Source organism: Lissotriton helveticus, assembly GCF_964261635.1.
Source record: "Lissotriton helveticus chromosome 1_1 unlocalized genomic scaffold, aLisHel1.1 SUPER_1_unloc_12, whole genome shotgun sequence".
NCBI classification, from domain to species: Eukaryota; Metazoa; Chordata; class Amphibia; order Caudata; family Salamandridae; genus Lissotriton; species Lissotriton helveticus.
The window spans coordinates 1,689,576-1,712,004 of NW_027611651.1; the positions used below are offsets into that span (position 1 = coordinate 1,689,576).

At 46.0% G+C, this 22,429-nt stretch overlaps 1 protein-coding gene across 1 annotated transcript; it reads left to right on the forward strand.

Annotated features, from left to right (window-relative positions):
- Positions 1-23: 23 nt before the first annotated feature.
- On the forward strand, positions 24-2,591 carry LOC144805505 (uncharacterized). Its single transcript, XM_078672047.1, has 3 exons — positions 24-27; positions 597-1,681; positions 2,571-2,591. Exons 1-3 carry the CDS (start codon positions 24-26, stop codon positions 2,589-2,591), a joined length of 1,110 nt encoding a protein of 369 aa, XP_078528173.1.
- The last annotated feature ends 19,838 nt before the right edge of the window (positions 2,592-22,429 follow it).

Below are 22,429 nucleotides of genomic sequence, written 5' to 3' on the forward strand. Positions count from 1 at the left end.
CTACACCTTACACCAAACATAGGATGGGTAAAATTAACTGATGTTCTGCGACTGGTGAGCCACAATAGTACTGTGCATGTTCTAATGTTCTCAGTTACTGCCATTACGTCAGTGCAAAAAGGTACTTCTCAGTTTAATCATTAAATATCAGATTAACAACTTATCACTGCATTGCTAAGAACCTATACAAATAGATTAGAGAAAAACTTCAGTCACAAAATAAGTTGCTGCCGGAGAGGCTATAACCAAAAGACTATTATCGGCGAGAAACATTTCGACAGGTGTTACAGGGCTGCATCCAGACATATTTTTCTCAATTCAAGTGTTAAGAAGATTACAAACAATTTCTTTTAGAGATAAATACTGAACATTATCTAAACAAGCCCAACTCTAAAATCGGGTTCACTCGTACCGTAGTATATAAGCAAGAGAAAACTAAATGTAACTCTAGGAATACACCTTATAAAAACACGGGCTGTGAGAACAAATTCAGTGTTCAAACACGCCTCAATCAAAGCAAAATAACCCAAGTTGGGGAAATAAGTTATCTGTGCCAAAAAAGATTCAGCCATCAATCTCATCTCACTGAATTTGAGAGAATGCACACTGCGAAAAACCTTATCAGTGCTCTGAATGCCAAAAATGTTTCAGCTTTAAATCTAGTATCACTGCACATGTGAGAATCCACACTGGGGAAAAGCATCAGTGCTCTGAATGCCCAAAAAGTTTCAGCCGTAAATCGTATTACACTGATCATATGAGAATCCACACTGGGGAAAAACCTTATCAGTGCTCAGTGTGCACAAAAAGTTTCAGAAGTAAATCTTATCTCACTGAACATATGAGAATCCACACTGGGGAAAAACCTTATCAGTGCTCTGAACGCCAGAAAAGGTTTAGTATCAAACGGCTTCTTTATCGACATGCATTAACCCACTCTGTGGAAATACCTTACCAGTGCTCAGAGTGCCAAAAAAGTTTCAGCAGTAAATCTTATCTCACTGAACATATGGTAATCCACACTGGGGAAAAACCTTATCAGTGCTCTGAATGCCAGAAAAGGTTTAGTATCAAACGCAGTCTATATAAGCATGCATTAACCCACTCTGTGGAAAACCCTTATCAGTGCTCTGAATGCCCGAAACATTTCAGTCGTAAATCACTTCTAACTGCACATTTGAGATTCCACACTGGGGAAAAACCTTATCAGTGCTCTGAATGCCAAGAAAGGTTTTGTAACAAAGAAAGTCTTTCTCGACATGCAATAACCCATTCTGTGGAACAACCTTATCAGTGCTCTGAATGCCAGAAATGTTTCAGTGTAAAAAGTAGGCTCACACGGCACATAAGAATCCACACTGGGGAAAAGCGTTATCAGTGCACTGAATGCCACAAATGTTTCAATGAAAAATGGCATCTCACGCAGCATATAAAAACCCACACTGGGGAAAAACCTTATCAGTGCCCTGAATGCCCAAAAGCTTTCAAATTTAAATCACTTCTAACTGCACATGTGCGAAACCACACTGGGGAAAAACCTTATCAGTGCTCTGAATGCCCAAAAGGTTTCAAATTTAAATCACTTCTAACTGCACATGAGCGAATCCACACTGGGGAAAATCCTTATCAGTGCTCTGAATGCCCAAAATATTTCACATTTAAATCACTTCTAACTGCACATGTGCGAATCCACACTGGGGAAAACCTTATCAGTGCTCTGAATGCCAGAAATGTTTCAATGAAAAATGGCATCTCACTCAGCATAGAAGAACCCACACTGGGGAAAAACCTTATCAGTGCTCTGAATGCCCAAAAGATTTCAAACTTAAATCACTTCTAACTGCTCATGTGAGATTCCACACTGGGGAAAAACCTTATCAGTGCTCTGAATGCCAGAAATGTTTCAGTGAAAAAAGACATCTCATGCTGCATATAAGAACCCACACTAGGGAAAAACCTTATCAGTGCTCTGAATGCCACAGATGTTTCAGTGTAAAAAGCTATCTCACTCAGCATATAAAAACCCACACTGGGGAAAAACCTTATCAGTGCTCTGAATGCCACAAGTGTTTCAGTGGAAAATGTATTCTCACTCGGCATATAAGAACCCACACTGGGGAAAAACCCTATAGGTGCTCTGAATGCCAGAAATGTTTCAGCCAAATATCTAATCTCAATGAACATGTGAGAATCCACACTGGGGGAAAACATTATCAGTGCTCTAAATGTCAGAAAAGATTCAGACGTAGATATGGTTACAGGCACCATAAGAAAACTCACCATCAAAAATGATTCAGTGCCCCGAATGCCAGAAAAGCATCAATTTTAAACGCAATCTCACACTACATGAGCAGACTCACAGAGGGAAAAAACATTACCAATGCTGTGAATGCCAGAAATTCCTATTTTTTGATAGGCACATCCTCAATAACCATAATCCACTCCATACTGATGAAAACCTTATGAGTGCTCTGAATGCCTGAAAAGCTGCAGAGAAAAACGCTATCTCGCCATGAGAAACTCCACACTGGAGAAAATCCTTTTTTTTTTGTAAACAATTTTTTTTGCAGAACCGTATGCACAGTACATGAATCAGTATGGGATCTGTTTGTGCAGATCCATCGCCCTCGTATTCCCTCACACATGCAGTTTACACGGCCATTCAGCCCACATCCCGAAGGCTGGGCAGCGTCATTAGTTTTCATGGTGCATCATCACATTGTCTAATAGTTATGATCACTATATGAGGTGTACCATTGTCTGCTTTTTTAAGTTCCTTCCCCAACTCCCCTCTACCACTTAGCCATAGTCGGTCGATGTCGTCTATGTAGAATCGCTAAACTTCCCTTCCCCCTTCCCCCTTCCCCCCCAACTGTCATCGCCTACGCCTAGCGCTGTAAAAACAAACATGTCTATGTGGTGGTGGACAGAAGCTTCTCACTGTTTATTGGGTGTGTGTGTCTGGCGAGTGTATCGGCACCGTGGCAAACCCAGTACGGGCCTCGGGTTCCTCGCACTCCCTCTCCTCCTCCTCCTCCACTGAGCTATCGTGTAGTGCCTGCACCAGCATCTCCCAAGCCATCGCTGCCTCCTGGGCTCGCTCATCTGGTCCGCGACGGGCCAGTTGGTACCTGATCGTGCTCTCGGCCGCCGCCCATTTTACAAATTCGTTCAGCCATCTCCGGTGTGTAGGCCCCGTTTTTGACTTCCACCCCTTGGTTAGTTCCCTCTTAGCTAAGAGTAGGCCCATGCCAATGAATTTGCTCGATATTTTATTTTTGGGGACGTATGTGGGAACCAGAGTAATATACTGACCGCTTTATCGTATTGCAGGTCCCTGTCCGTCACTTCATTTAACGTGTTGCCTATCTCCCTCCAATAATCCTGCAGGTGAGGGCAGTCCCTCAACATATGCATTAGATCCGCTCCTATCGCATTGCATCTGGGGCACGCCGCGTCCTCAACTCCGAAATATTTCGCGATCTTACTCGGGGTGAGGTAAGCCCTGTGGAGAACATAGAAGTGAATTAGTTGAAAACGCGCATTTCTTGTGCTCTTTCTAGCCCTCCGCACCAGCTGGGACCACGTGGTGTCAGGGATTTCCGTCTGTAGGTCGGTTTCCCACTTGGCCTTCAGTGTCGCAAGAGGCTGTAGGGTTTCACTCAGCAATCTCGAGCAGAGGCACGTCACTGCCTTGAAGGTGCCCGCCGACATCATGGTATACTGGCATGCCAGCATTGTCGGTGGTTCGGTCAGCCCTTCCCCCAGTGTGCTTGAATAGCTCTCACCACCGCAGCATGCAGCAAATAATCTCCCCTCGGGAGATCGTAGCGCTCCTGCAGAGTCTGATACGGGGTTAACACTCCGTCTTCGTATAGATCCCCCACCATCTGCAGTCCTGCTTCTTCCCATATCTGTAGTCTCGTACAGTCTCCGCCGTGCGGGAGTGCTGTCACCATGCCCAGTGGGAGTTCGGGCGAATATGGGTGCCGGATTCCCGTCCGTTTTTGCGAGCGATTCCAGCATAACCGGAATGTCCATTCTTCCTGGGACAGATCTCGGAGTGCTAATTTTTGCTGCAGGGCAATGTAAGCCAGCACATGACGAGGGGTACCGTTGTCCCTCTCCTGTTCTGGCCCGCGATAAACTCTCGCAATTTCCTGTGTAAAGGACTGCAGTTGGGCAGCCAGATAATAGAGCTCGAAATCTGGGACTGCTAGGCCTCCCTCATCCTTAGGTCGGATCAGCGTGTCTAATGCAATTCTGCGCCTGCCCTTTCCCCATAAAAAGGATACAATTGTCGACCTCAGCTTCCGAAAGATCGCCCCAGGCACCCAAATGGGAAGAGTCCTGAAGTAGTATAGTAATCTCGGCAACGCCACCATTTTCAGAAGGGATATACGACCCGCCACCGACAGAGGCAGGGTAGCCCAAAAGGACATACTGCCCTGCAAAGCACGGATACAGCGGCCTATATCACCGTCCAGCATATCCGCAGCCTCGTGGTATATATGCACTCCCAGATAGGTCAGACAGCCAGGTTCCCATCTAAGCAGTGGACGAGTTGGGGCTGCTCTTCCTCTTTTCGCAGGGGGAAAAGGCAGGTTTTAGACCAATTAACTCTCAGGCCAGACAAGTCGCCGAAGCGCGCTAGCAGTCTCTCTGCACCTTCCACAGCTCCCTCCCTAGGCATCCAAAAACAGGAGAATGTCATCCGCATAGAGTGAGATAAAGTGCTGGGCCCCTCTAAATTCCAATCAGTTAAAATAGTCACCGCGCCTGGTCAGTACTGCAAGAGGCTCCATCGCCAGCGCAAATAACAGGGGAGATAGTGCACATCCCTGTCTGGTACCCCGCTTCACGTCGTACTGGCGCAACACCAGAGTCCCGACCCTCACTCTAGCCCTCGCCGACGAGTACAAAACTTTTGTCCAGCTGATGTACCCCTCACCTAGGCCAAAACTCTGCATCACTCTATAGAGGTACTCCCATTCCAAACTATCAAAGGCCTTCTCTATGTCAACAGCCAGCACGAGGGGGGCCCTTGCACCCAGAGGCGGATCGCCCATCAGTCTGAGCAGCCGTCGGATGTTGTCGGTGGGTATGAATCCGGATTGGTCCTTATGAACCAGTTCTTGCATGTGGGTCAGTAACCGGGAGGCCAGCACTGTGCTCAGTATCTTGTAATCTGTCGTTATCATGGATAATGGTCGATAAGATGCCGGGTCAGTACTCTCCCTACGCGGTTTTAGCAGAGGGATCATTATGGCCTCACACATAGATTTTTGGAGTCGGCCCCTATCCTTGGCTTCATTGTACATTATCAGTAGCTTTGGGGCCAGTTGTTCCAGGTATCGACCGTAGAATTCAATATGCAGTCCGTCTATACCAGGGGTTTTGCTGCGCGCCATCCGTTTCACCGCTACCCTTATTTCCGCCAACTCTATTCGGCCACCTAGGGCGTTCGCCTGTTCCTTGTCCAGCCGCGGTAATCGCAGCTCGCCTAAAAAGGCATCTATCGCCTCACCCTGGTCTCCCAACGCGCTCTGGTATAATGTCTCATAATACGCTCTGAAGCTGTCTAAGATCTCCGGTTGCGTGCAGCAGACGCGGTTCCCTTCCCCCTGTAAGGCTAAGATCGGGTGACTGTTCCTGGCGGGGTTCGCTAACCAAGCCATGAGTGTCCCAGTTTTATCCACCGCAGCGTGTGACTTTGTGAGGTACGTCCTATAGTCAAAGCTGCGAAGGCTCCCGCGCCCCGCAGACTCTCTCCTGAAGCTCGGGCCGGTTAGGGCGCGCTAGTTTGGCCTCCCTCAGCTTGCGCTCAGCTTTTTCTAAGTCGTCCAGTAAAGTCCTGCGTATCCCCGCATGCTTCCCTATGCAATGTCCTCTCACTACAGTATTGAAGGCGTCCCACTCTACTGCTCTGGTAGAGGCGGAACTCTCATTTTCAGCAAAGTACTGTGAGATCCTTTCCGCTAACGCCTCCCGAAAGGGAGGATCATCCAGCGTGTCCGGCCTCAGCCGCCACGTCGGAATCCGCGAAATTTCAGTCATCCAGTTTAGAGTCAGGAGTATTGGATTATGATCGGATATTGTGCGCGCTAGGTACTCAGTCCGGGCCACCACAGGAAGCACCGACTGGGAGCTCAGGAAGGTGTCAAGGCGGACATGGAGGTCGTGTAGGCCAGATTAGTACGAGTAATCTCGCTCCGCTGGGTGTTGCGTGCGCCAAGCGTCTACCAGTTCCCATTTCCCCTGCCATCGCGATCTGCATCTCACCAGCCTGTGTATTGGGGATGTGTGCAGTGGTGGGTGCGATCTATCCAGTACTGTATCTGCTATGGAATTGAAGTCCCCCCCATAAAAATGGGACCTGTGAGGTAGCTAGCCAGTTCCCCAGAGAGCTTCGCGAAGTACGTTGCCTGATCTACGTTCGGTGCATAGATACTACTGAGTACGATGTGCCGGCCCCTGAGTGTACCCTCAACCGACACAAATCTCCCTTCGGGGTCTACTATGTGTCTGGTTACTTGAAAAGGAGTACCCGCTCTTATCTAGATTAACACCCCTCTAGCAAAGGCAGAATATGTGGTGTTGAATAAGTGTCCCCTCCATCTACGCTGTAGCGCAATTCCCTCTTTCTTTGTCAGGTGGGTTTCCTGCAGAAACGCTATATGTACCCCTCGTCGGACCAGATAAGCATGAATCTTGTGCCTCCTTGCCATTGTGTGCAGTCCTCTCACATTCCAAGACACACATTTTATCGTACCTGCATTAGCCATTGTCCCATAGTGTTCGGTTCAATCCAGTGGTGAACTGTCTCCAGGCAGTAGGCATGAAAATTTTCCCCCCCCTCAAAACTTTCCCTTCCCCCCTCCCTTCTCCGTGCCTCGAGCCCCCCCAAGTTCTCTAGGCCCCCCCAGAACAGGACCTAACTTCGTTAGAGTTACTCCCATCCAAACCATATGCGAGCAAACGTGCTCTTAAATCTTCCTACACCGCAGTCTGCACTACAGAGGCCTTATGGGCCCTTAGGAGCGTGAACTAGGCTCAAGAACTTCAACCACAGTCCCCGTTCACCCCGCCCCGCAATACTCAGTTTGACTCACGATAATCCGGCCTAACATCTGCCCGCTCCAGCGTCCAAGGTGGCAGCCCCAATAGCCGCCACTCCAGCGGGAGTGCCATGTTCCGCTCTCAGCTCCCAATTATTTCATCAGACGTCTGTGGCGTGACCTCCGGCCCCTTCGTACTACCAAGTTCCGAGAGCTCCGTCTCCGAGCCCGTACCCTGTTCTTCCGAGCCCGACTGGGCAAGCGCCGAGCCCGAGACGTCCATTACTGCTTGCAGCGCCGCCCTCCTCTCCCCCTCCGTCTGGGATTCCGTCGGCTTCCTGGTCCTATGCCTGCGTCCTTGGATCCTCTGCGATTTCCTCACCGGTTGCCCCCGCTGTTCCTCCTCCGCTCTGAACCGTGCTCTGTCCGTGCCCGCCTTGTAGGTGTCCCACCAGGCCCATGCCTCCGCCGCTGTGGGGAAAAACAGTGACTTCTCGTCCACCACTATTCGGAGTCTGGCCGGGAAGAGTAGTGAGTATTGTATGCCTTCACTTCGCAGTTCTTTTTTGATGGAGAGGAAAGAGGCACGCAACTTTTGAGTCTCGAACGTATAATCCGGGAACAGCGTGACCTTGCTATTGTCCACCTGAAAGGGGCCTGCTTCCCTGGCCCGCTGCAGTAGCCAGTCTCTATCCTTATAATGTAGCAGTTTGATGACCACTGGGCGAGGTGGTAGGCCCGGTTTAGGGGGTTTGGCCGGCACTCGTGCGCCCTTTCCAGGGTGAAAAAGGGCGATAGGCCCTCCAGGGCCACCGCAGTCCTCAGCCAGTCACTCAGGTAGCCCACCATGTCCGAGCCCTCTTTTTTCTCCAGAAGGCCCACCAGGCGCACGTAGTTCCGCCGGCTGCGGTTTTCGGCATCCTCCGCCCGTCTCTCCAGGGTTTGTATGCGGTCCTGCGCCTCCATGAGCCGTCCCTCCATGGACTTGTGAGCCGGCACCATGTCCTTCAAGGTAACCTCCGTAGATTTGACCCTGTCCGCCAGCTTCCCGTGATCTGCTCGGAGGAGCCCCAACCCCGTCGACACCTGCACAATGTCTTGATGGAGGGCGTCTTTCGTGGCTGCAATTGCCTCCAGGATGCGGTCTTGCATCTGTTGTAGATCCGTTGGGGTCTGCGAGCCGTCCTCGGGCGCCTCCGTTGTGGGGTTTCCATCCCCCTTCGCACCCCTGGGCTTCCCCATCTTGTTCCTATGTGGTTGAACCGGATCCCCAGTGAGGCCCGCAGGCGTCAGATATTCCCCTAGATGGGCAATCCAGAGGGCGGTGGGCAGGCCAGTACCAGTCCGAGTCTGATCCGGGGGCGCTCCGCCTCTTTAGGCCTACACACGTACCCGCTCCACTGCACTTGTGGGGCCTGGTCGGGGCAGGCTCTCCCCAGTAACACTGATGGTCACCGTGTGCCTCACTGGTGGCTCCGCGCCGGCGCCCCCCCGCCGACACAGTCCAGGCAAGTTCCCCCGGGCCGGCGGCGGAGCTCGTGGGCGGCGGTGGGCTGTTTACCCGGTGGGTATTCCGCTTCCAGGAGCTCTCCTCTGTCGCAATGCAATCCTGGTCCCACTGGAAGACAACAGACGTTGATGTGGAGGGGGCCCGAGGTCCGTTGAGGTCGAGGGAGTTACGTGGCGGGGCAGGTCCCCAATGTTCAGCTTGTGCCGGAGACCAGGCGGCGGCCGAGTCCCGTCATGTGCAGCAACTCTCTCCGGGCGCCAAATGCACCCTAAGTCGACGTTTTAGTCTGTCCCCAAGCTGCCTTCAGCGCGGATAGGAGGGTGGTAGGTTCGCCGTTCTGGGGGTCTCCCCGGTCTCTGGGTGCAATCACGATGACTAATGGTCCGCAGGTAGTCTGGCCGCCAGGTGGGGTCCCGGGCGCGGCAGGAGCTCTATCGGCACCACCTCGGTCTCCCCGGGGGCTGCAACCGGGCCCGTCTGAGTCTCGTCCGCCGGCAGAGCCCGGATCCGTCGCAGGCCTCAAGCCGGGGAGTCGCGTAGGTGGGCGTCCCAGCAGGCAGGCACACAGCTCGGACAGGCCGCCACCCTCTAGACGGCCGGATCCTCCTTGTCGCCGGCAGGGCGAGCTCTGCCAGATGTGGGGCGCAGCGCGCCGGCCCTCCAATGGGGGCGAAGTGTGGGCGGCAGCCCCTCGGAGGTAGTGTCCCTCTTAGGCCCGGAAGCCGGGGAGTCCCGTAGTTGTTTCCCCTGGAGAGGGGCCGCGGCTGACTCACCCGGCGCTGGGAGCCAATTCCGTGGTCCTCGGGGGCTGGATGCGCACACGTCGAGTCGAGCCCTCCGCAGTCAGGGGAAGGCTCCGCCGCAGCGCCGCTATCGTAGCTTCAGGTAGCGGGCTCAGTCGGGCAGTCTCTCAGGGCATCGGAGCAGTCGCCATCTTGCCCGCCTCCGGATCCCCGCCACGGCGGTGATCTCCCTCCGCTGCACAGTGGCTACCGGGGCAAAGCCTACCACAGAGCAGGCACTGGGGTCTTCAGTAGGAGCTCCCCCCGAGTTTCAGGGGGTATCCCCCCGTCTGAGGGGGATTATTGCCAGGATTAGCAGGCGGGGGTCCGGAGCCGCTTCAGGCAGCGACCATCTCCGTTGGCTGCTAGCCACGCCCCCCCCTGGAGAAAATCCTTATGCCATAAACGCTTGATTCTGAAAGACAGAGTTATGCTTCATGAGAGATCCCACTCTGGGGAAAAACCTTATGAGTGCTCGAAATGCAAGCAAAGTTTTGGTTACAAATTACTTCTCACTTGTCATGAGCGAACTCACACGGGAGAAAAAAGCCTTATGTGTGTTCTGAAAGTCAGATAAGGTTTAATTACGAATACAATGTCACTTCACATGAGAGAATTCACACTGGACTAAAGCCTTATACAGGAGGGGAAAACCAGAAACGTTTTACTCCGAAAGGAGATCTCACTAAACATGAGAAATGCATCCACACCAGGTGAAAAGTAAGGCATATAATTCGAGTTGCAGAAAAGCTTCTAATTGGCCAATAAAAGGAGGCGTCTCAGCAGCAGGCAAGTGATGTGTTCTTTGTTTATTTTTTCCTCACCGGCCTGCCTGCTGTTTTGCATTCATCTGGAGGGCTTCGGACTCCACCACCAGAGAGTAGGACCTTCCTGGCTGCAGCATGGACTCTTCTCCAGCCAGAGGAGAGAACAGACTGTACGTCGGAGAACGGGGCACCAAAAAGAATATCAGGTATGTTATACTGGCATGCTGCAGCAGTGTGCACCTGTCTCCTCCACTCCTACAGCTTACCCGTTCTTCCTTATCCTCGCCAAGGGCTGTGGGTGCCCTAGGCAAGGAAATCGAAGGGGGCATGGGCAAACCAGCATGAGGGCCCCTGAGAGGGGGCAGTATATTAATGCAGGGGTCCAGCTCCCATTGGGGGATGTGGTGGGACCTGGGACAAGCCAAGGTTTAAATGTAGTGTAACCCCGGGCCCAGTGGGCCAATATTCTTCTAAAGAGGCACACCAAACGCGCCACTGCCCCGTCCACTGCTTTAAAACACCAACTGGTTGAGCCCTCTGGCCTTTCTTTGGTGGCTCCCACTCACCCCTTCTAGTCCAGCTTTATCTCACTAGTGTTTTAGTGCTGGAGGTCCAGTGTTGTCAGGGTACAATGTAAAGGCTTGTGTTTGGCAATAGGCATAATGTAGGGGTCAGTTTGGGTGGGAGTGGCAGGATAGAGGGCAGTGTTATGGCAGAAGCAGACAGTGTAGCCATGTAGTGTTTTGAGGGTAGGTTGCAGTGTGGGGTAGTAGTTTTAGGGCAAGCAGAATGGCCCAGTGTTTTGTGGGAACGGATGATGGCAGTGTTTTGGGGAAAGGAGCTATGGTTTTCAAGGTTAGTGTGGTGAGGTTGGTGGCAGTGCTGTGGGGTAGGGTGACATGGAAAAGGGCTAGGCTATTCTAACTCCTTTTTGTGTAGAGTCTTGGAGAGTAGATTCTGCTGGTTCTAGAGCTCTTGGGCTGTCTGGTAACTACAATATACTCTTGCTGCTTCAAGGCTCCGGTCGGTCTGGGGTTCAGTACACTTCTGGGGAAACTCAGAACCTTGTGGGCTGGATCCATATTTTTGAACTCCCACTTGAAAAGGGTGGAAGTAACATGTGTGCCCATCTCCCTTTCACAATTTGCATCATGCCTGTCCTATCTATCCTAGACAATTATTGCAAGTGTAAAAACGAGCCCCCTTTCGCAGGACTGGCCCAACAGATACTCTGTTTTGTAGCACATTTCTGTTTTTTTTTTAATTTTTCAAATTATTTGATTTTGGGGACATTAAGTGTGTACAACAGGGGTCTTCAACCTATTCTGTAGTGAGTGCCACTTCTGATCAGTGAAAATCTTGAGCTACTTAAGGCCAATCATCTCGCACATTGTTACCAGACAGTTTGTCAAGTAGGGCCTTTTTGATTGAAGACAAACCATCTGTCTGCGCCTTCCGCGCCATGGTACTCCTATGAACTCAAGAAATGTAAAAGAAAATGTAGGCACCAATAACAATTTTGGAGGAAGAGTTACAGCCTATTGTTCAACACAGTTAAATCACTTTCATCATTTGGTTATAAAAATTTAGCAACTCCCAGCCGAAAAGCTGTGACGAACTAACCAAATTCTTTTTTCCAAAGTACATAAAATATTCCTGAATTTTAAGATAACACCAGATAATCTTTAGGGACAGATACAGTGGAGTAATGTACGGTGAATAAACTAACTTACCATTTCCTGGTAATGAGTACATTCACCCCACTTACTGAAGAGAAAGTCTCTAATCTTATCAACACTATGAAATTTGGAGCCCTGCAGATTCTTGCCCTACATTCAGTTTCAGCTACCATTTCTGCTCATCTCACTTTGTTATTACAATGGTGCTCAAGTCCGGATTTTTTCCAGAAGCTTGGAAAAAGGCATCGATTTTGCCACTTCTAAAGACTCTTTCCCTCGATCCCTGTGTGGGATGACAGCACCCACTGAAAACTGCACCGTTGTGTAGTCTGGGACAGTGCACCTTCCATGGAATTCTGAACTGGACCTTTAAATACGGTACTATTTTGTGTGCCTATTTAATTCAGGTAAACAACGAATGTGGTACTACTTGTATACTAGGGGAGGACAAAGAAGATTGAATTTCTAAGGTGTCGGGAATGTTTTTGTCAAAGTGCTTTATGCCCTCAACACCCTCCCGTACCCTGAACATAATGAGATTACGTAGATTACACCTCTGCGTGCCTAATGCTGCCATTTGCATTTCAAGACCAGTGATTAATGTGTCTCTATCAAGTTCAAAGCCATTAGGCATTCCCGACCTGTCTGATACTTGAATATGGAAAAGATGGGTCATTTGGAACCTAAAGATAGATAAACATATTCATGGGTTACGATTTAAGTCTGTATCTAAAATACAGACTTAAATAACTGTAAATTAGGAGAGGTGAGAAGTGAGAAGTTAAAAGACAGCCGCTTTTCGAGCTGCATTTGTAAGTAGGCCTCCCTATATTATGGGATCTATTCCTGCTTCAGTCTTTATTTGCAATGAATACTGTAATACCCAGGAATGAAGTAATCATCGAGCTGTTTAAATAATCCACCTGTCTTGCCACCTCTTCCCCACTGCATCCTTAACCAGTGGCCTAGGCAGTGTGTCCTGGGCCCCAAGGCAAGAAAGGAAATGTGACCCCTGCCCTTTATTAGGCATTATTTGGCATTATTTTGTGGAAAACAGCAATAATCATTATTCTGTGGGCCCCTCAGGCCTCTGTTTGACCTGTGACAAACAGCAGTTATCAGGGGTCAGTGGGCCTTCAAGGCATGTGGGACCTGGTGCCACTGCACCTGCTGCACCAATCGGAAGCTAAGCCCCTGCCCTTAACAGCTTCTATTCTAGCCCCACTGGTGAACTGAACCAGCCAAGTACTGATCTGGCCATATATGCAGGCATGCAGCCGTCTCTTCCACTGAAGGGATTTAAGTCGCATGAAAGCAGCATGCAGGAAACAACCATTTTCTGAGGTAAAGTCAACCAACACCTCGTCTGTTCCAACCTGAATCCATTTAAAACCAGGGACGAAAAAACGGTTCATCGTCATCCCTTGTTTATCAGAAGGGTAAAACAGATTCATCTAACATTACAGTGTACCACATAAAAAATTGTGATTCTGTTTACAAATTAAAACTAGCATGCATATAGAAAGGGGAGCCTTTGGCCAAAATAGCCATTTTCCCTACCCATACTTTTAACACATCTTATACAAAAAAATGCTAATGAGATTGTCATCCGGAAATAGTCATTAGCGCCTACTTAGAATTGTCTTTCACTTCAAGCTTTCAAAAGTAAATTGATATAAAAGCAGTATTGAATTTTTGGACATTGTGTACTCTTACCAAAATTTAGAGCATCAATTTTATGACACACCTTAGAAAAAAGGAGTTGTTTATATATACTAAACCTCCAGAAATGTTCAATTAACCAGTTATAAAGTCACGTCTAGCTTGGTTAGTTTATAGTCTTCTTTTTTTAATAGAAATTATTTCACATTGTTACTGGATCTACATGGCTAAACACTTATAGGTCCCAAAGGCGAGACCTATTGGCAATGACAATGCTTGTTATTGATTGAGTACATTGAGCAGCAGAAGTTTTGATTCAGTCCTGAAGAATGCCGCAAACACCTCTTTGGAGGGTTAATAGGCTGAAACATGTTGACCTCTTATTGACTCTAACAGTGCATATATATTTCTCCCACAGTTCCCTGTTTTTAATCCTGGCGCAGGGGCGTACAAATAATGGAAACCACATACCATTTAGCAAGTTTTAGCTTTCACTCTGCTGCCCCCACTACCCTGAGCTCATTATTGTGGTATTTAGTGTACCTTTCTCTATCTAAATATGCCTGAACTCCTTCCTCTCGGTGAGGGGGTTGTATCACGGTGCCAGGAGATTCCCAATAAGGAAGCATGCCAACTATGGCGGGTGAGGGAAATCGTCCTTTTAAAGGGATATTTCATCTTAACTAGGTCTTCATTTGCAACAGTAATCCTCAGAGACCCAAGGGTTTCTTGATTGTGGTAGAAATACATGTTGGTTACCCCTTCATCGTATGTTTAAGCATAGACCATTGCATGAAATGTTGTGATCTATGTAGGGAAAATACTCTGTGCACTGAGAAAATGTGTTAAAATAACAGAAAGTTGATAATCGCATTTAATACCGTCTCACACCTGGATTTACCTAGAAGAGAAGTCTGTTAATTCTAGCAGATTTTTGATACCAGAAGGAATAAGAAATTAGGGGATCTTTATCTGATATATTTATCAGTACATTATCAGAAATTATTGAACATAAACTTTTGCAAGTATTATTTCTAGAGATTAAGGAAGTTCTATATTGGTCCTTTCTAAACTAACCCCAGTGCGTATGACTAAAATAACCACCTCTCTCAAATCAATATTGTGCTTGTTTTAGTGAGAAAGCTAAATGATCTAGGAGAAACCAGGAACTACTGAGGTTCATGTACTAATAATCCATTTGGTAAAAAGTGGTTGCTTGTCAAGTCAACGCACTACTTTGTCTGTGACTGCCTTTAAATAAAGGCATTTTTAATGCACCCCATTTTACTTTCAGATTCACAAATGTCCCCTTGGGTTACTACCTCCTGTTACTGTTTTTCAGCCGACATATGGTTTCAAAGCTCAATACATACCTTAACGATGTATTAAATAATCAGAAGGGAAACTATTAACATTCCCCTTCCAAATTATGAATTGTTAAATGAGCTTAGTACATTTCAAAAAGGTGTTTAGCATTTGCAAACTCTGTGAATTACTGAACCAGTGGATTTTTTTAACAATAAAACATGAGGCCATTTTTCTCAATTCCCTCCAAATTAAGTTTGCTAATAATGTTAGTTGAATGATAACCGGTGCATGCACCTATTTAGTGTTAGTGTTGCTTGAGATCAAATAAAAACCATCACACATAACTCTTACACGATACTTAAAGACAGAATTGCTGACATCCAGCTTTAATGTTTTGTTAAATATATTTGCAAATGTTGTTACTTAAACAGGAAAGCAGATAAAGCAGTCTCTGGACATAAAATAGGATGTCATCATAATCTTTAGATACATTTTCTGAGTTTCAGGAACAATGTGTGTCTTCTGGGTTTACTCTAAACCACTATAATAAACATATTCAATCCTTTTAGATTTGATCTGTTTGTACTGGTTTCTGTTGCAGACAATAATCTAGATTTAGACCAAGGATCAATTCCACCCATGGCTTTGAAAATCTATTTATCATTGATCTTTTTTAGTGTTATTGCAACTAAAACTGTAATGGAACTGTTCTGAGAGATGGACCTTCAAGTGTTATGCTCAGTCAATTTATTGAACAAACTTTGGAGTTAAAATCTGAATAGATTAGATCCACAAGCATTGCCTGACCACTGTATTTTACATCAATAGATTACTTATCAGCACATTTTCTCTAAGTACAATCCACTCATCTTCTATTTTTCGCGGAGCTCGTGCTGGTTCTGTTTGAACTCTTTTAAAATATGCCATTTAAATCCAAAAGTTCAGGAATTCTAGTTTCAAGCCTGGTCAAACCTTAACGAATGCTACACCAAAAGATGCCCTTCTGTTCCTACATTTTACTGTGCACCATAATTCAGAAATGGCATGTTTTTGCTGTCGGAGGTAAAATTCTAAGCATTTTTATTGTTGTTGCCAAGCGAAACATTATCACTAATTGGGAAGATAACAACAAGTGGTCTTGCGATGCTTGCTGGAATGGGAAGTGTTTAATCAAAAAGTGGATTGAATTGAAGTTTAGGTAACAATTTTACAAAAGTGTATGGATTTTGTATATATTTAAAATTGTTTATCTCCAAAATGGCCTAAATCAATAAATTGAATTGAAATTCAAGTTTATCATTTGAATCCTATTGTTGGAAAATATGTGATTTTGAACCCCATGAGGTGGTTCTTTTCCAGAAAGCATTCAGGTTGTAATCATGAGTCAAATAATGCGGAGGAGGTTAAAATATTCAAATTGAATTCTAATTACATATGAAATGTTAATTGTTCAATATATATCTCTTAGTATTTTAATGTGAGGACTTTATTGCTTAAGGAAAATAATTAGTATTTGTTTTTCTATATGTAGGAAGCATTACATTAATGAAATCACTGTATCCCACCTTCTTTGTTTCCTTTCCTGTTCTTTATGAACGTTTCTATTGTTGAACTGTAAAGATTGCCCGAAATTAGGAATTGTGCTCTACATAACTTTGCTGTGTTACAGTATGTTGATTTTTATGTACAACTTTTGTCTCTTATGTGTATGACAACTGATGTTTTGTTTTGCTTTAATAATCAGCTTGTTTTTTAGGTTTTATTATTCAATAAAATGTTTCAAACACAACAAATGGTAGTTGATATGTATTTACAACTGCAGCATTTTTATTGTATGGGCAGTTTCAAAGGGGCCAAAAGTATGGTCTGTGGGATGACGGAGGACCACATTGGCATCAGCAGGGAGAGGTTTGGGCAGGTGATTAGGGGTACATGTAAGGTTGGAAGTAGGGGGAACAAAGCATGTACATTGTGTGGACTGTGACTCCTGCGGTCAAATACCTACTTTCTGGTGCAATGTTTTGACAGAAGAAACCGTTTGAAATATCTAATGTGGTTTTATATTTTTTACGCACAATGTTATTCATTAATGCTGCACTGTGTGCTTTTTGTATTGCAAAAGTTTTACAACAAGAGTTTAGATGTCTGTAATCCAAAACTAGACGATATGTATTGTCTGGTTTGGAGGCAGGAAACAAAGGATTGTTCATTGACGAGGTGCATGTTTCAATCACCCCCTGATATTCAAGTTGATCTAAGATGTCCCTGACCTGTTTTGTAGCTTCTTTTGAAATTGAAAGGATTCAAACACGTTGCTGCACTTGCTGTGAATTTGCTACAAGCAAGCGTGAAACTCTTGTTCCATCCTTCCCCTCTTGGTTACTTTTCAACAAGAGTGGCAGCTGGGCATTGAGTCTGATTCCCAATGTGGGTGCACGTGACATCATCTGATTAGCACAGCCTCACATTAGAATAGAGCCAGTAGCTGTCATATTTACAGGCTGCTTTTCATTAGGCGCCATTCCATTAGATTAAGCATACAGAGTCACTGCGCTCTTATGTTCTCCCGCTTTCACTCAGTATCGTCCATCGAGCCTTCTGGCCGGCTTCATCAGGCAGCAACCTAGACGTGTGGAAGGGTTACTAATGTGTGTCTATGCATTTTAGTGCGGTGATTACTGTTTTAATTTTTGGAAATTTCAATTGTACAAATTGCTTGGGGGTCCCCAGCTTCCAGTAGTCATTCAGTGGGGGTCCTCAGGAGTCAAAAGTTTGGGAACCACTGCTCTCGACAGTGCTGAAGCTGTGTCTTCATTCACACAGGTAATTCCTCATTCTTAGTCCTCTAGGCCGTGCTGCAGCTGTCTCTCTGGTGACAGTGGTAATTCCTCATTCTTAGTCCTCTAGACAGTGGTGTTAGCTGCTTGATTGGTCCGGTCTGTAATTCCTCATTCTAAGTCCTCTAGGCCGTGATGCAGCTCTGTCTCTCTTAATACACCCACTACACTCCAAACCAAAAAGCATTGGTAAAAGACTTGCAGGTACATGCATCATTGTTGCCGTTTGCAATTCCTTAATTGCGAAAATTAAGGAATCGCAATTAAGGAATCGCAAACGGCAATGCATCAAAAACTCACAATTTATTTTGCGAATCCTTATTATTCCTTAATTGCGATTCACAATTTGCGAATCGCAATTAAGGAATCCCTTCCCATTGATTCCTATGGGCCAAAAGGCCCATAGGAATGAATGGGAAGACAATCTCAATTTGCGATTCGCAATTAGCTAATCGCAAATTGAGATTGCGATTTCAAGGGTGCAGGGGTGTCCAAAGGACACCCTGTTACACCCCTGAAATCAATCTATGCAAATATGTTGTGCACACACATGCCCTAAGGGCATGTGTGTGCACAACATGACAGTGTGAAAAATGCACAAAAATGCATTTTTCTGATTTTTCGCAAATTACCATGAGGTCCTTACTAGCAAATTACCATGAGGTTCTTACTAGCCCTAGGCTCAGCCTAGTCATCCTGCTGGGAGACTTGAGCGTGTGAATTTGTGTGGGTTGCCGGCCCCTTCTCTGTATCTACTCCATTGTGGATGGCTGCATGATCCCGCGAGGTTGTGCATAGAACCTTCGTCTACCTGCTGCTTTGCAGGCCCCGCTCGCGTGGTTGGGGACTGACTGACTGGCTGTTCACGAGGATCTGCTGCCTGCTATCTTCAGCTCCAGAGTTACTCTAGTTTATCTAACGTTATAGCACAAAAAAGTGAACTGTGCTGTGTAGGAGGCGATGAGCCCGCGGAGCTACTAAGGGGGGAAATATGGATGCCCCAGAGCAGAAGAGCAATAAGGAGGTGCTATGACCAGAACTATGCACGGAGACTTGGGACCTCAGTGAATTAGGGTGTACCAACACTCACCTTAGTACCCAGATCGCCTACCAGACTAGCATCAGTGACTCATTGGATGTTCGTCCTATAGCAAAAACACCAGAACATGCAACTTAGGATACCTCAGAGGTTGTGGATAACAAGATCACTCTTTCATTACACTCTCATACCAGTACAAAACAGGGAGTAAATGAGACACGAGCAAGTTTGAAAGGTTTATTTCCAACGCCGTGTTCTCAAGCGCAGCATCTTAGCTAATACAAGCAAACATATTATAAGAAACAATATTGTCAGCATAGTTACTATTCCATAAAATACAAAGGGAGAAAGCATGTTAAAATGCTAAATGGAAACAGGTTTAAAATATACCTATATTTCACCCTCCCTTGCTAGTAAGTTAATTTATAACCACAGAAGGTCTCATGGGATTGCATGGGCAGCCCATACCTCTGGTGTTTAGCAGAAGTGGATCACATTGAGTTCTGCACAAGCGCTCAGCATGTAAATGTTCTCCAAGTATGTGTTATCGTGCCTGAACAGTGCATTATTAAACGCACCAGTATCAGAGGTGGCCCCAGCTGCATGTGTGTTATGTCTAGAACGTGTGCTGATCATTCCGAATGACAGACACAGTGTCCAAGATAACCTTGAATAGCACGGCACTCACTGTGCAGACTAAACCGATGAAACAGTGTAAATGTGTTGAAAACAAGTTATTCTCATGTGAAGCAAAATACTTAGCTTTCTCTAAACAATAGCGCCAGTGCGTGCCATGTGCAAAGCAGAGCAGGAAAGTAAAATGGCGTTTAAACTTCTAATAAGCTTATAATAACTTAACACTGTGTGAATACAAAGCTCATCCTCACTACACCCTCCCTTGATCAGAGCACGTATGAGAACGTGGGCAATTTAAGAATGCAGAGTTCAAGTCCGAGAGGCAGAATCAAGTTCAATATGCCGCAATGGAAATAAATTTCGAGAGAACTCCGAATTATGAACTAATACAACAAGTCATTATTCACCTCCGATGTGGACAATCACGGCAGGTGAGGGGCAACATTTTTTATAAAGTAAGAACATCGCTGTTCAACACACAACCTCAGCGGTGAAGATGGAGAGAAAAAAGCAAAACTGTATCACTCCAACAGCGTGAAAGCGCAATAAGTTTCAACAGCTTCCAACAGAAATTCATTGTTCTCATCCGAAAACATTTCAGCCATCCAATTCAATAATGGGAATGAACATACATGTTCTTCAATGACCGGAGCCTCTTGCAGTATCAGGGGACAACTCTGGTCTTCCTCAATGTAACTGCGTGCCAAGAAGTTGTGCGCTGCTGCAAAAACATTCCATGTATCGCTGCATAGGCCATAATCCTGCCGCCAGAACAAAACAATTCATGAGCAACTAAGGGGCTCATCAGTTGATCATAATCCACATTGGGAGACACCATGCTGCAGAGACACAAATCCAGGGCCCAGTAGAAATCGCAGCTCTGGCAGTGAAAGACAGGCTGCACGTGTGTTAAAAAGGAGAATCAAAATGATAATCCATAAGCCGCTCTCAATGCAGCCAGAGGCAGCGCTCCATAATAGCTAAGCATCCGGTTGCGGAGAAGCAACAGCCGGGACATGTTGTCTCGTGGTATAGATTGTGCATCCATTTTTAAATAAACAAATCAACAGAAGCACACCGCCGACTAAAGCGAGCATTAAGGGAAAGCCTCCAGAAAGGCTGGAATAAATCGAAGGAAAAAATGCCGGGAACACCCAAATATAGTTTGAAAGGAAGTTACAAGGCCACTACTAACAACTTTAAAGAAGTGAGCCAGGCCTGTAGTCGAGGATGCATTAAAGATAGTGTGAATTAACCCCCCAAAATGTAGTGGGAGGACTGTATTTGATAATGCATGCACCTCTGTGCGGGTGTTTGCCACGTGAAGGACAAATGTTTCATGAGCAGATGTAAAAGGGACTTCTTTCTGAGACAAAAGAGCCCGTATTCGACTCATCTTGTTGAACTCTGCTTTCAAGGTCGGAATCGACGGCCAGATGGAAACAGCCAGCTACCCAAGTAGAGGAGGAAACAGGAGATTTTACAACAAATTACTCTCTGGGAAACTGTAACTAAAGAAGGAATTCCACGGAGCATCCCACAACACTCTTGATTATTTAACATTAAATAACTTCCGTTTGCCAGTAATGTAAATGTCGGTGTAATAGCAGGTGTAGGTGTGCCTTTCAAAACACAGGCCAAATTTGTTTCATTTTGATTACATGAGCCATGTAATTTGATGTGCCTACACACTAATGACTGATCAGGTGTTGTAGTGCAATCTTGACCATTCAAATAAACCTCTTTACTCTCCCACAGGCACCTATAGGTAAACTGCAGCGACCAAGCTTCATGGAGATAAGCACTGCCTAATGGTTCATACCTGCCTATAGCATAATATTTCATGCAATCTTTGAACTTGAACAGAGGGAAAGGGAGCGTTATTGACCCATGGATGAGCCACACAGCAGAATTGAATTCAGCCACAGAAAATGGTAAAGGTTCTAACTTTTCAATATGTAACATAGAAAACGTTGCATCATTCATTAACATAAACTGTTGCTTTTCAGTGAAATTAAATGGTTCAAATAAGGACGAAGTATTCATGTAGTCCCAAGGCACTCTACCAGCCTTTAACGTTTGCAAAGTCCATGTAAACTGCATGATGGAACGCAGTTGATTTTGACCGTGAAACAAAACGGAGACATCTTCTTGCTCATCTGCGCCTTCTCAGAGATACTCTGCCGAAGTGTGAACCTATAAATGATTTGTAGAAATGTTAAAAAGTGTACTCCAAATATGCTCATCATTCAATTTGACAAAGACCATGTACAGGTTTGCAGATGATACATGTAGTTTGATTGCTACGAAGAAATTGACGTATTTCGTGAAAGACTCTGTACTTTATAACTAGCCACTTGTAAGCGCTATCCGAAGGCCTATGGAAAATGTATTATCCTGCTTGATAGACAGATTGTCACAAAGGGGAACTAAATATACAATGCTACGTATTGAAAAACTGGAAAGGCTACCATTTATTGTGGCAGGATCACCATCTACAGAGTTGCTAATCCAGAGTCATATCACTCTACCAGTCACTACTTTTTAGTTTCTGTATTGCCTTGAGCAAAGGCAGGTAGGCAATTATGAAAAAATGGGTAAAGAATACATTAAGGAATCCTGGGAATTACCATACAGATTTCGATGGGGATAGAGAAGTGTTTCTTAGTGGTACAATCTGCAAGAACGCTTTAAGCGGTTCTCTCATGGGCCAGGACATTTCATTGCACGGAGCTTGTAACGGTTCAGTAGCAAATCTGTCTTGCCACATGAAAGGGACTCCAGCGGCCGTGATCACTTCTGTTTTCGATCTGCTCTCGAATGGGAGTTACTTGATGCTGAATGATCAAGGTTGCTGTGGCATGCTTGCGGACATTGCCTATCTGGTCACCGTGAACTCCAGGGTTACTTGCGGTATACAAGTATTGTTTCCCCCAACAAGTGCATTCAGAGGGGCACCATTATGGCCTTCGCTGAATGTTTCTTTTATACAATTTGATACTTTGAGCAGACTGAAAGCCATGCTTTTACAGCAAACTGTACCCTTAACCTCCACTCGCGAGACCTGTGATCTTCAAATCGCAAGTACCTCGACCGATATACAGGCACTCATACATACTAACTTTCCCATTCATTTCGTAGAAATGGTGGG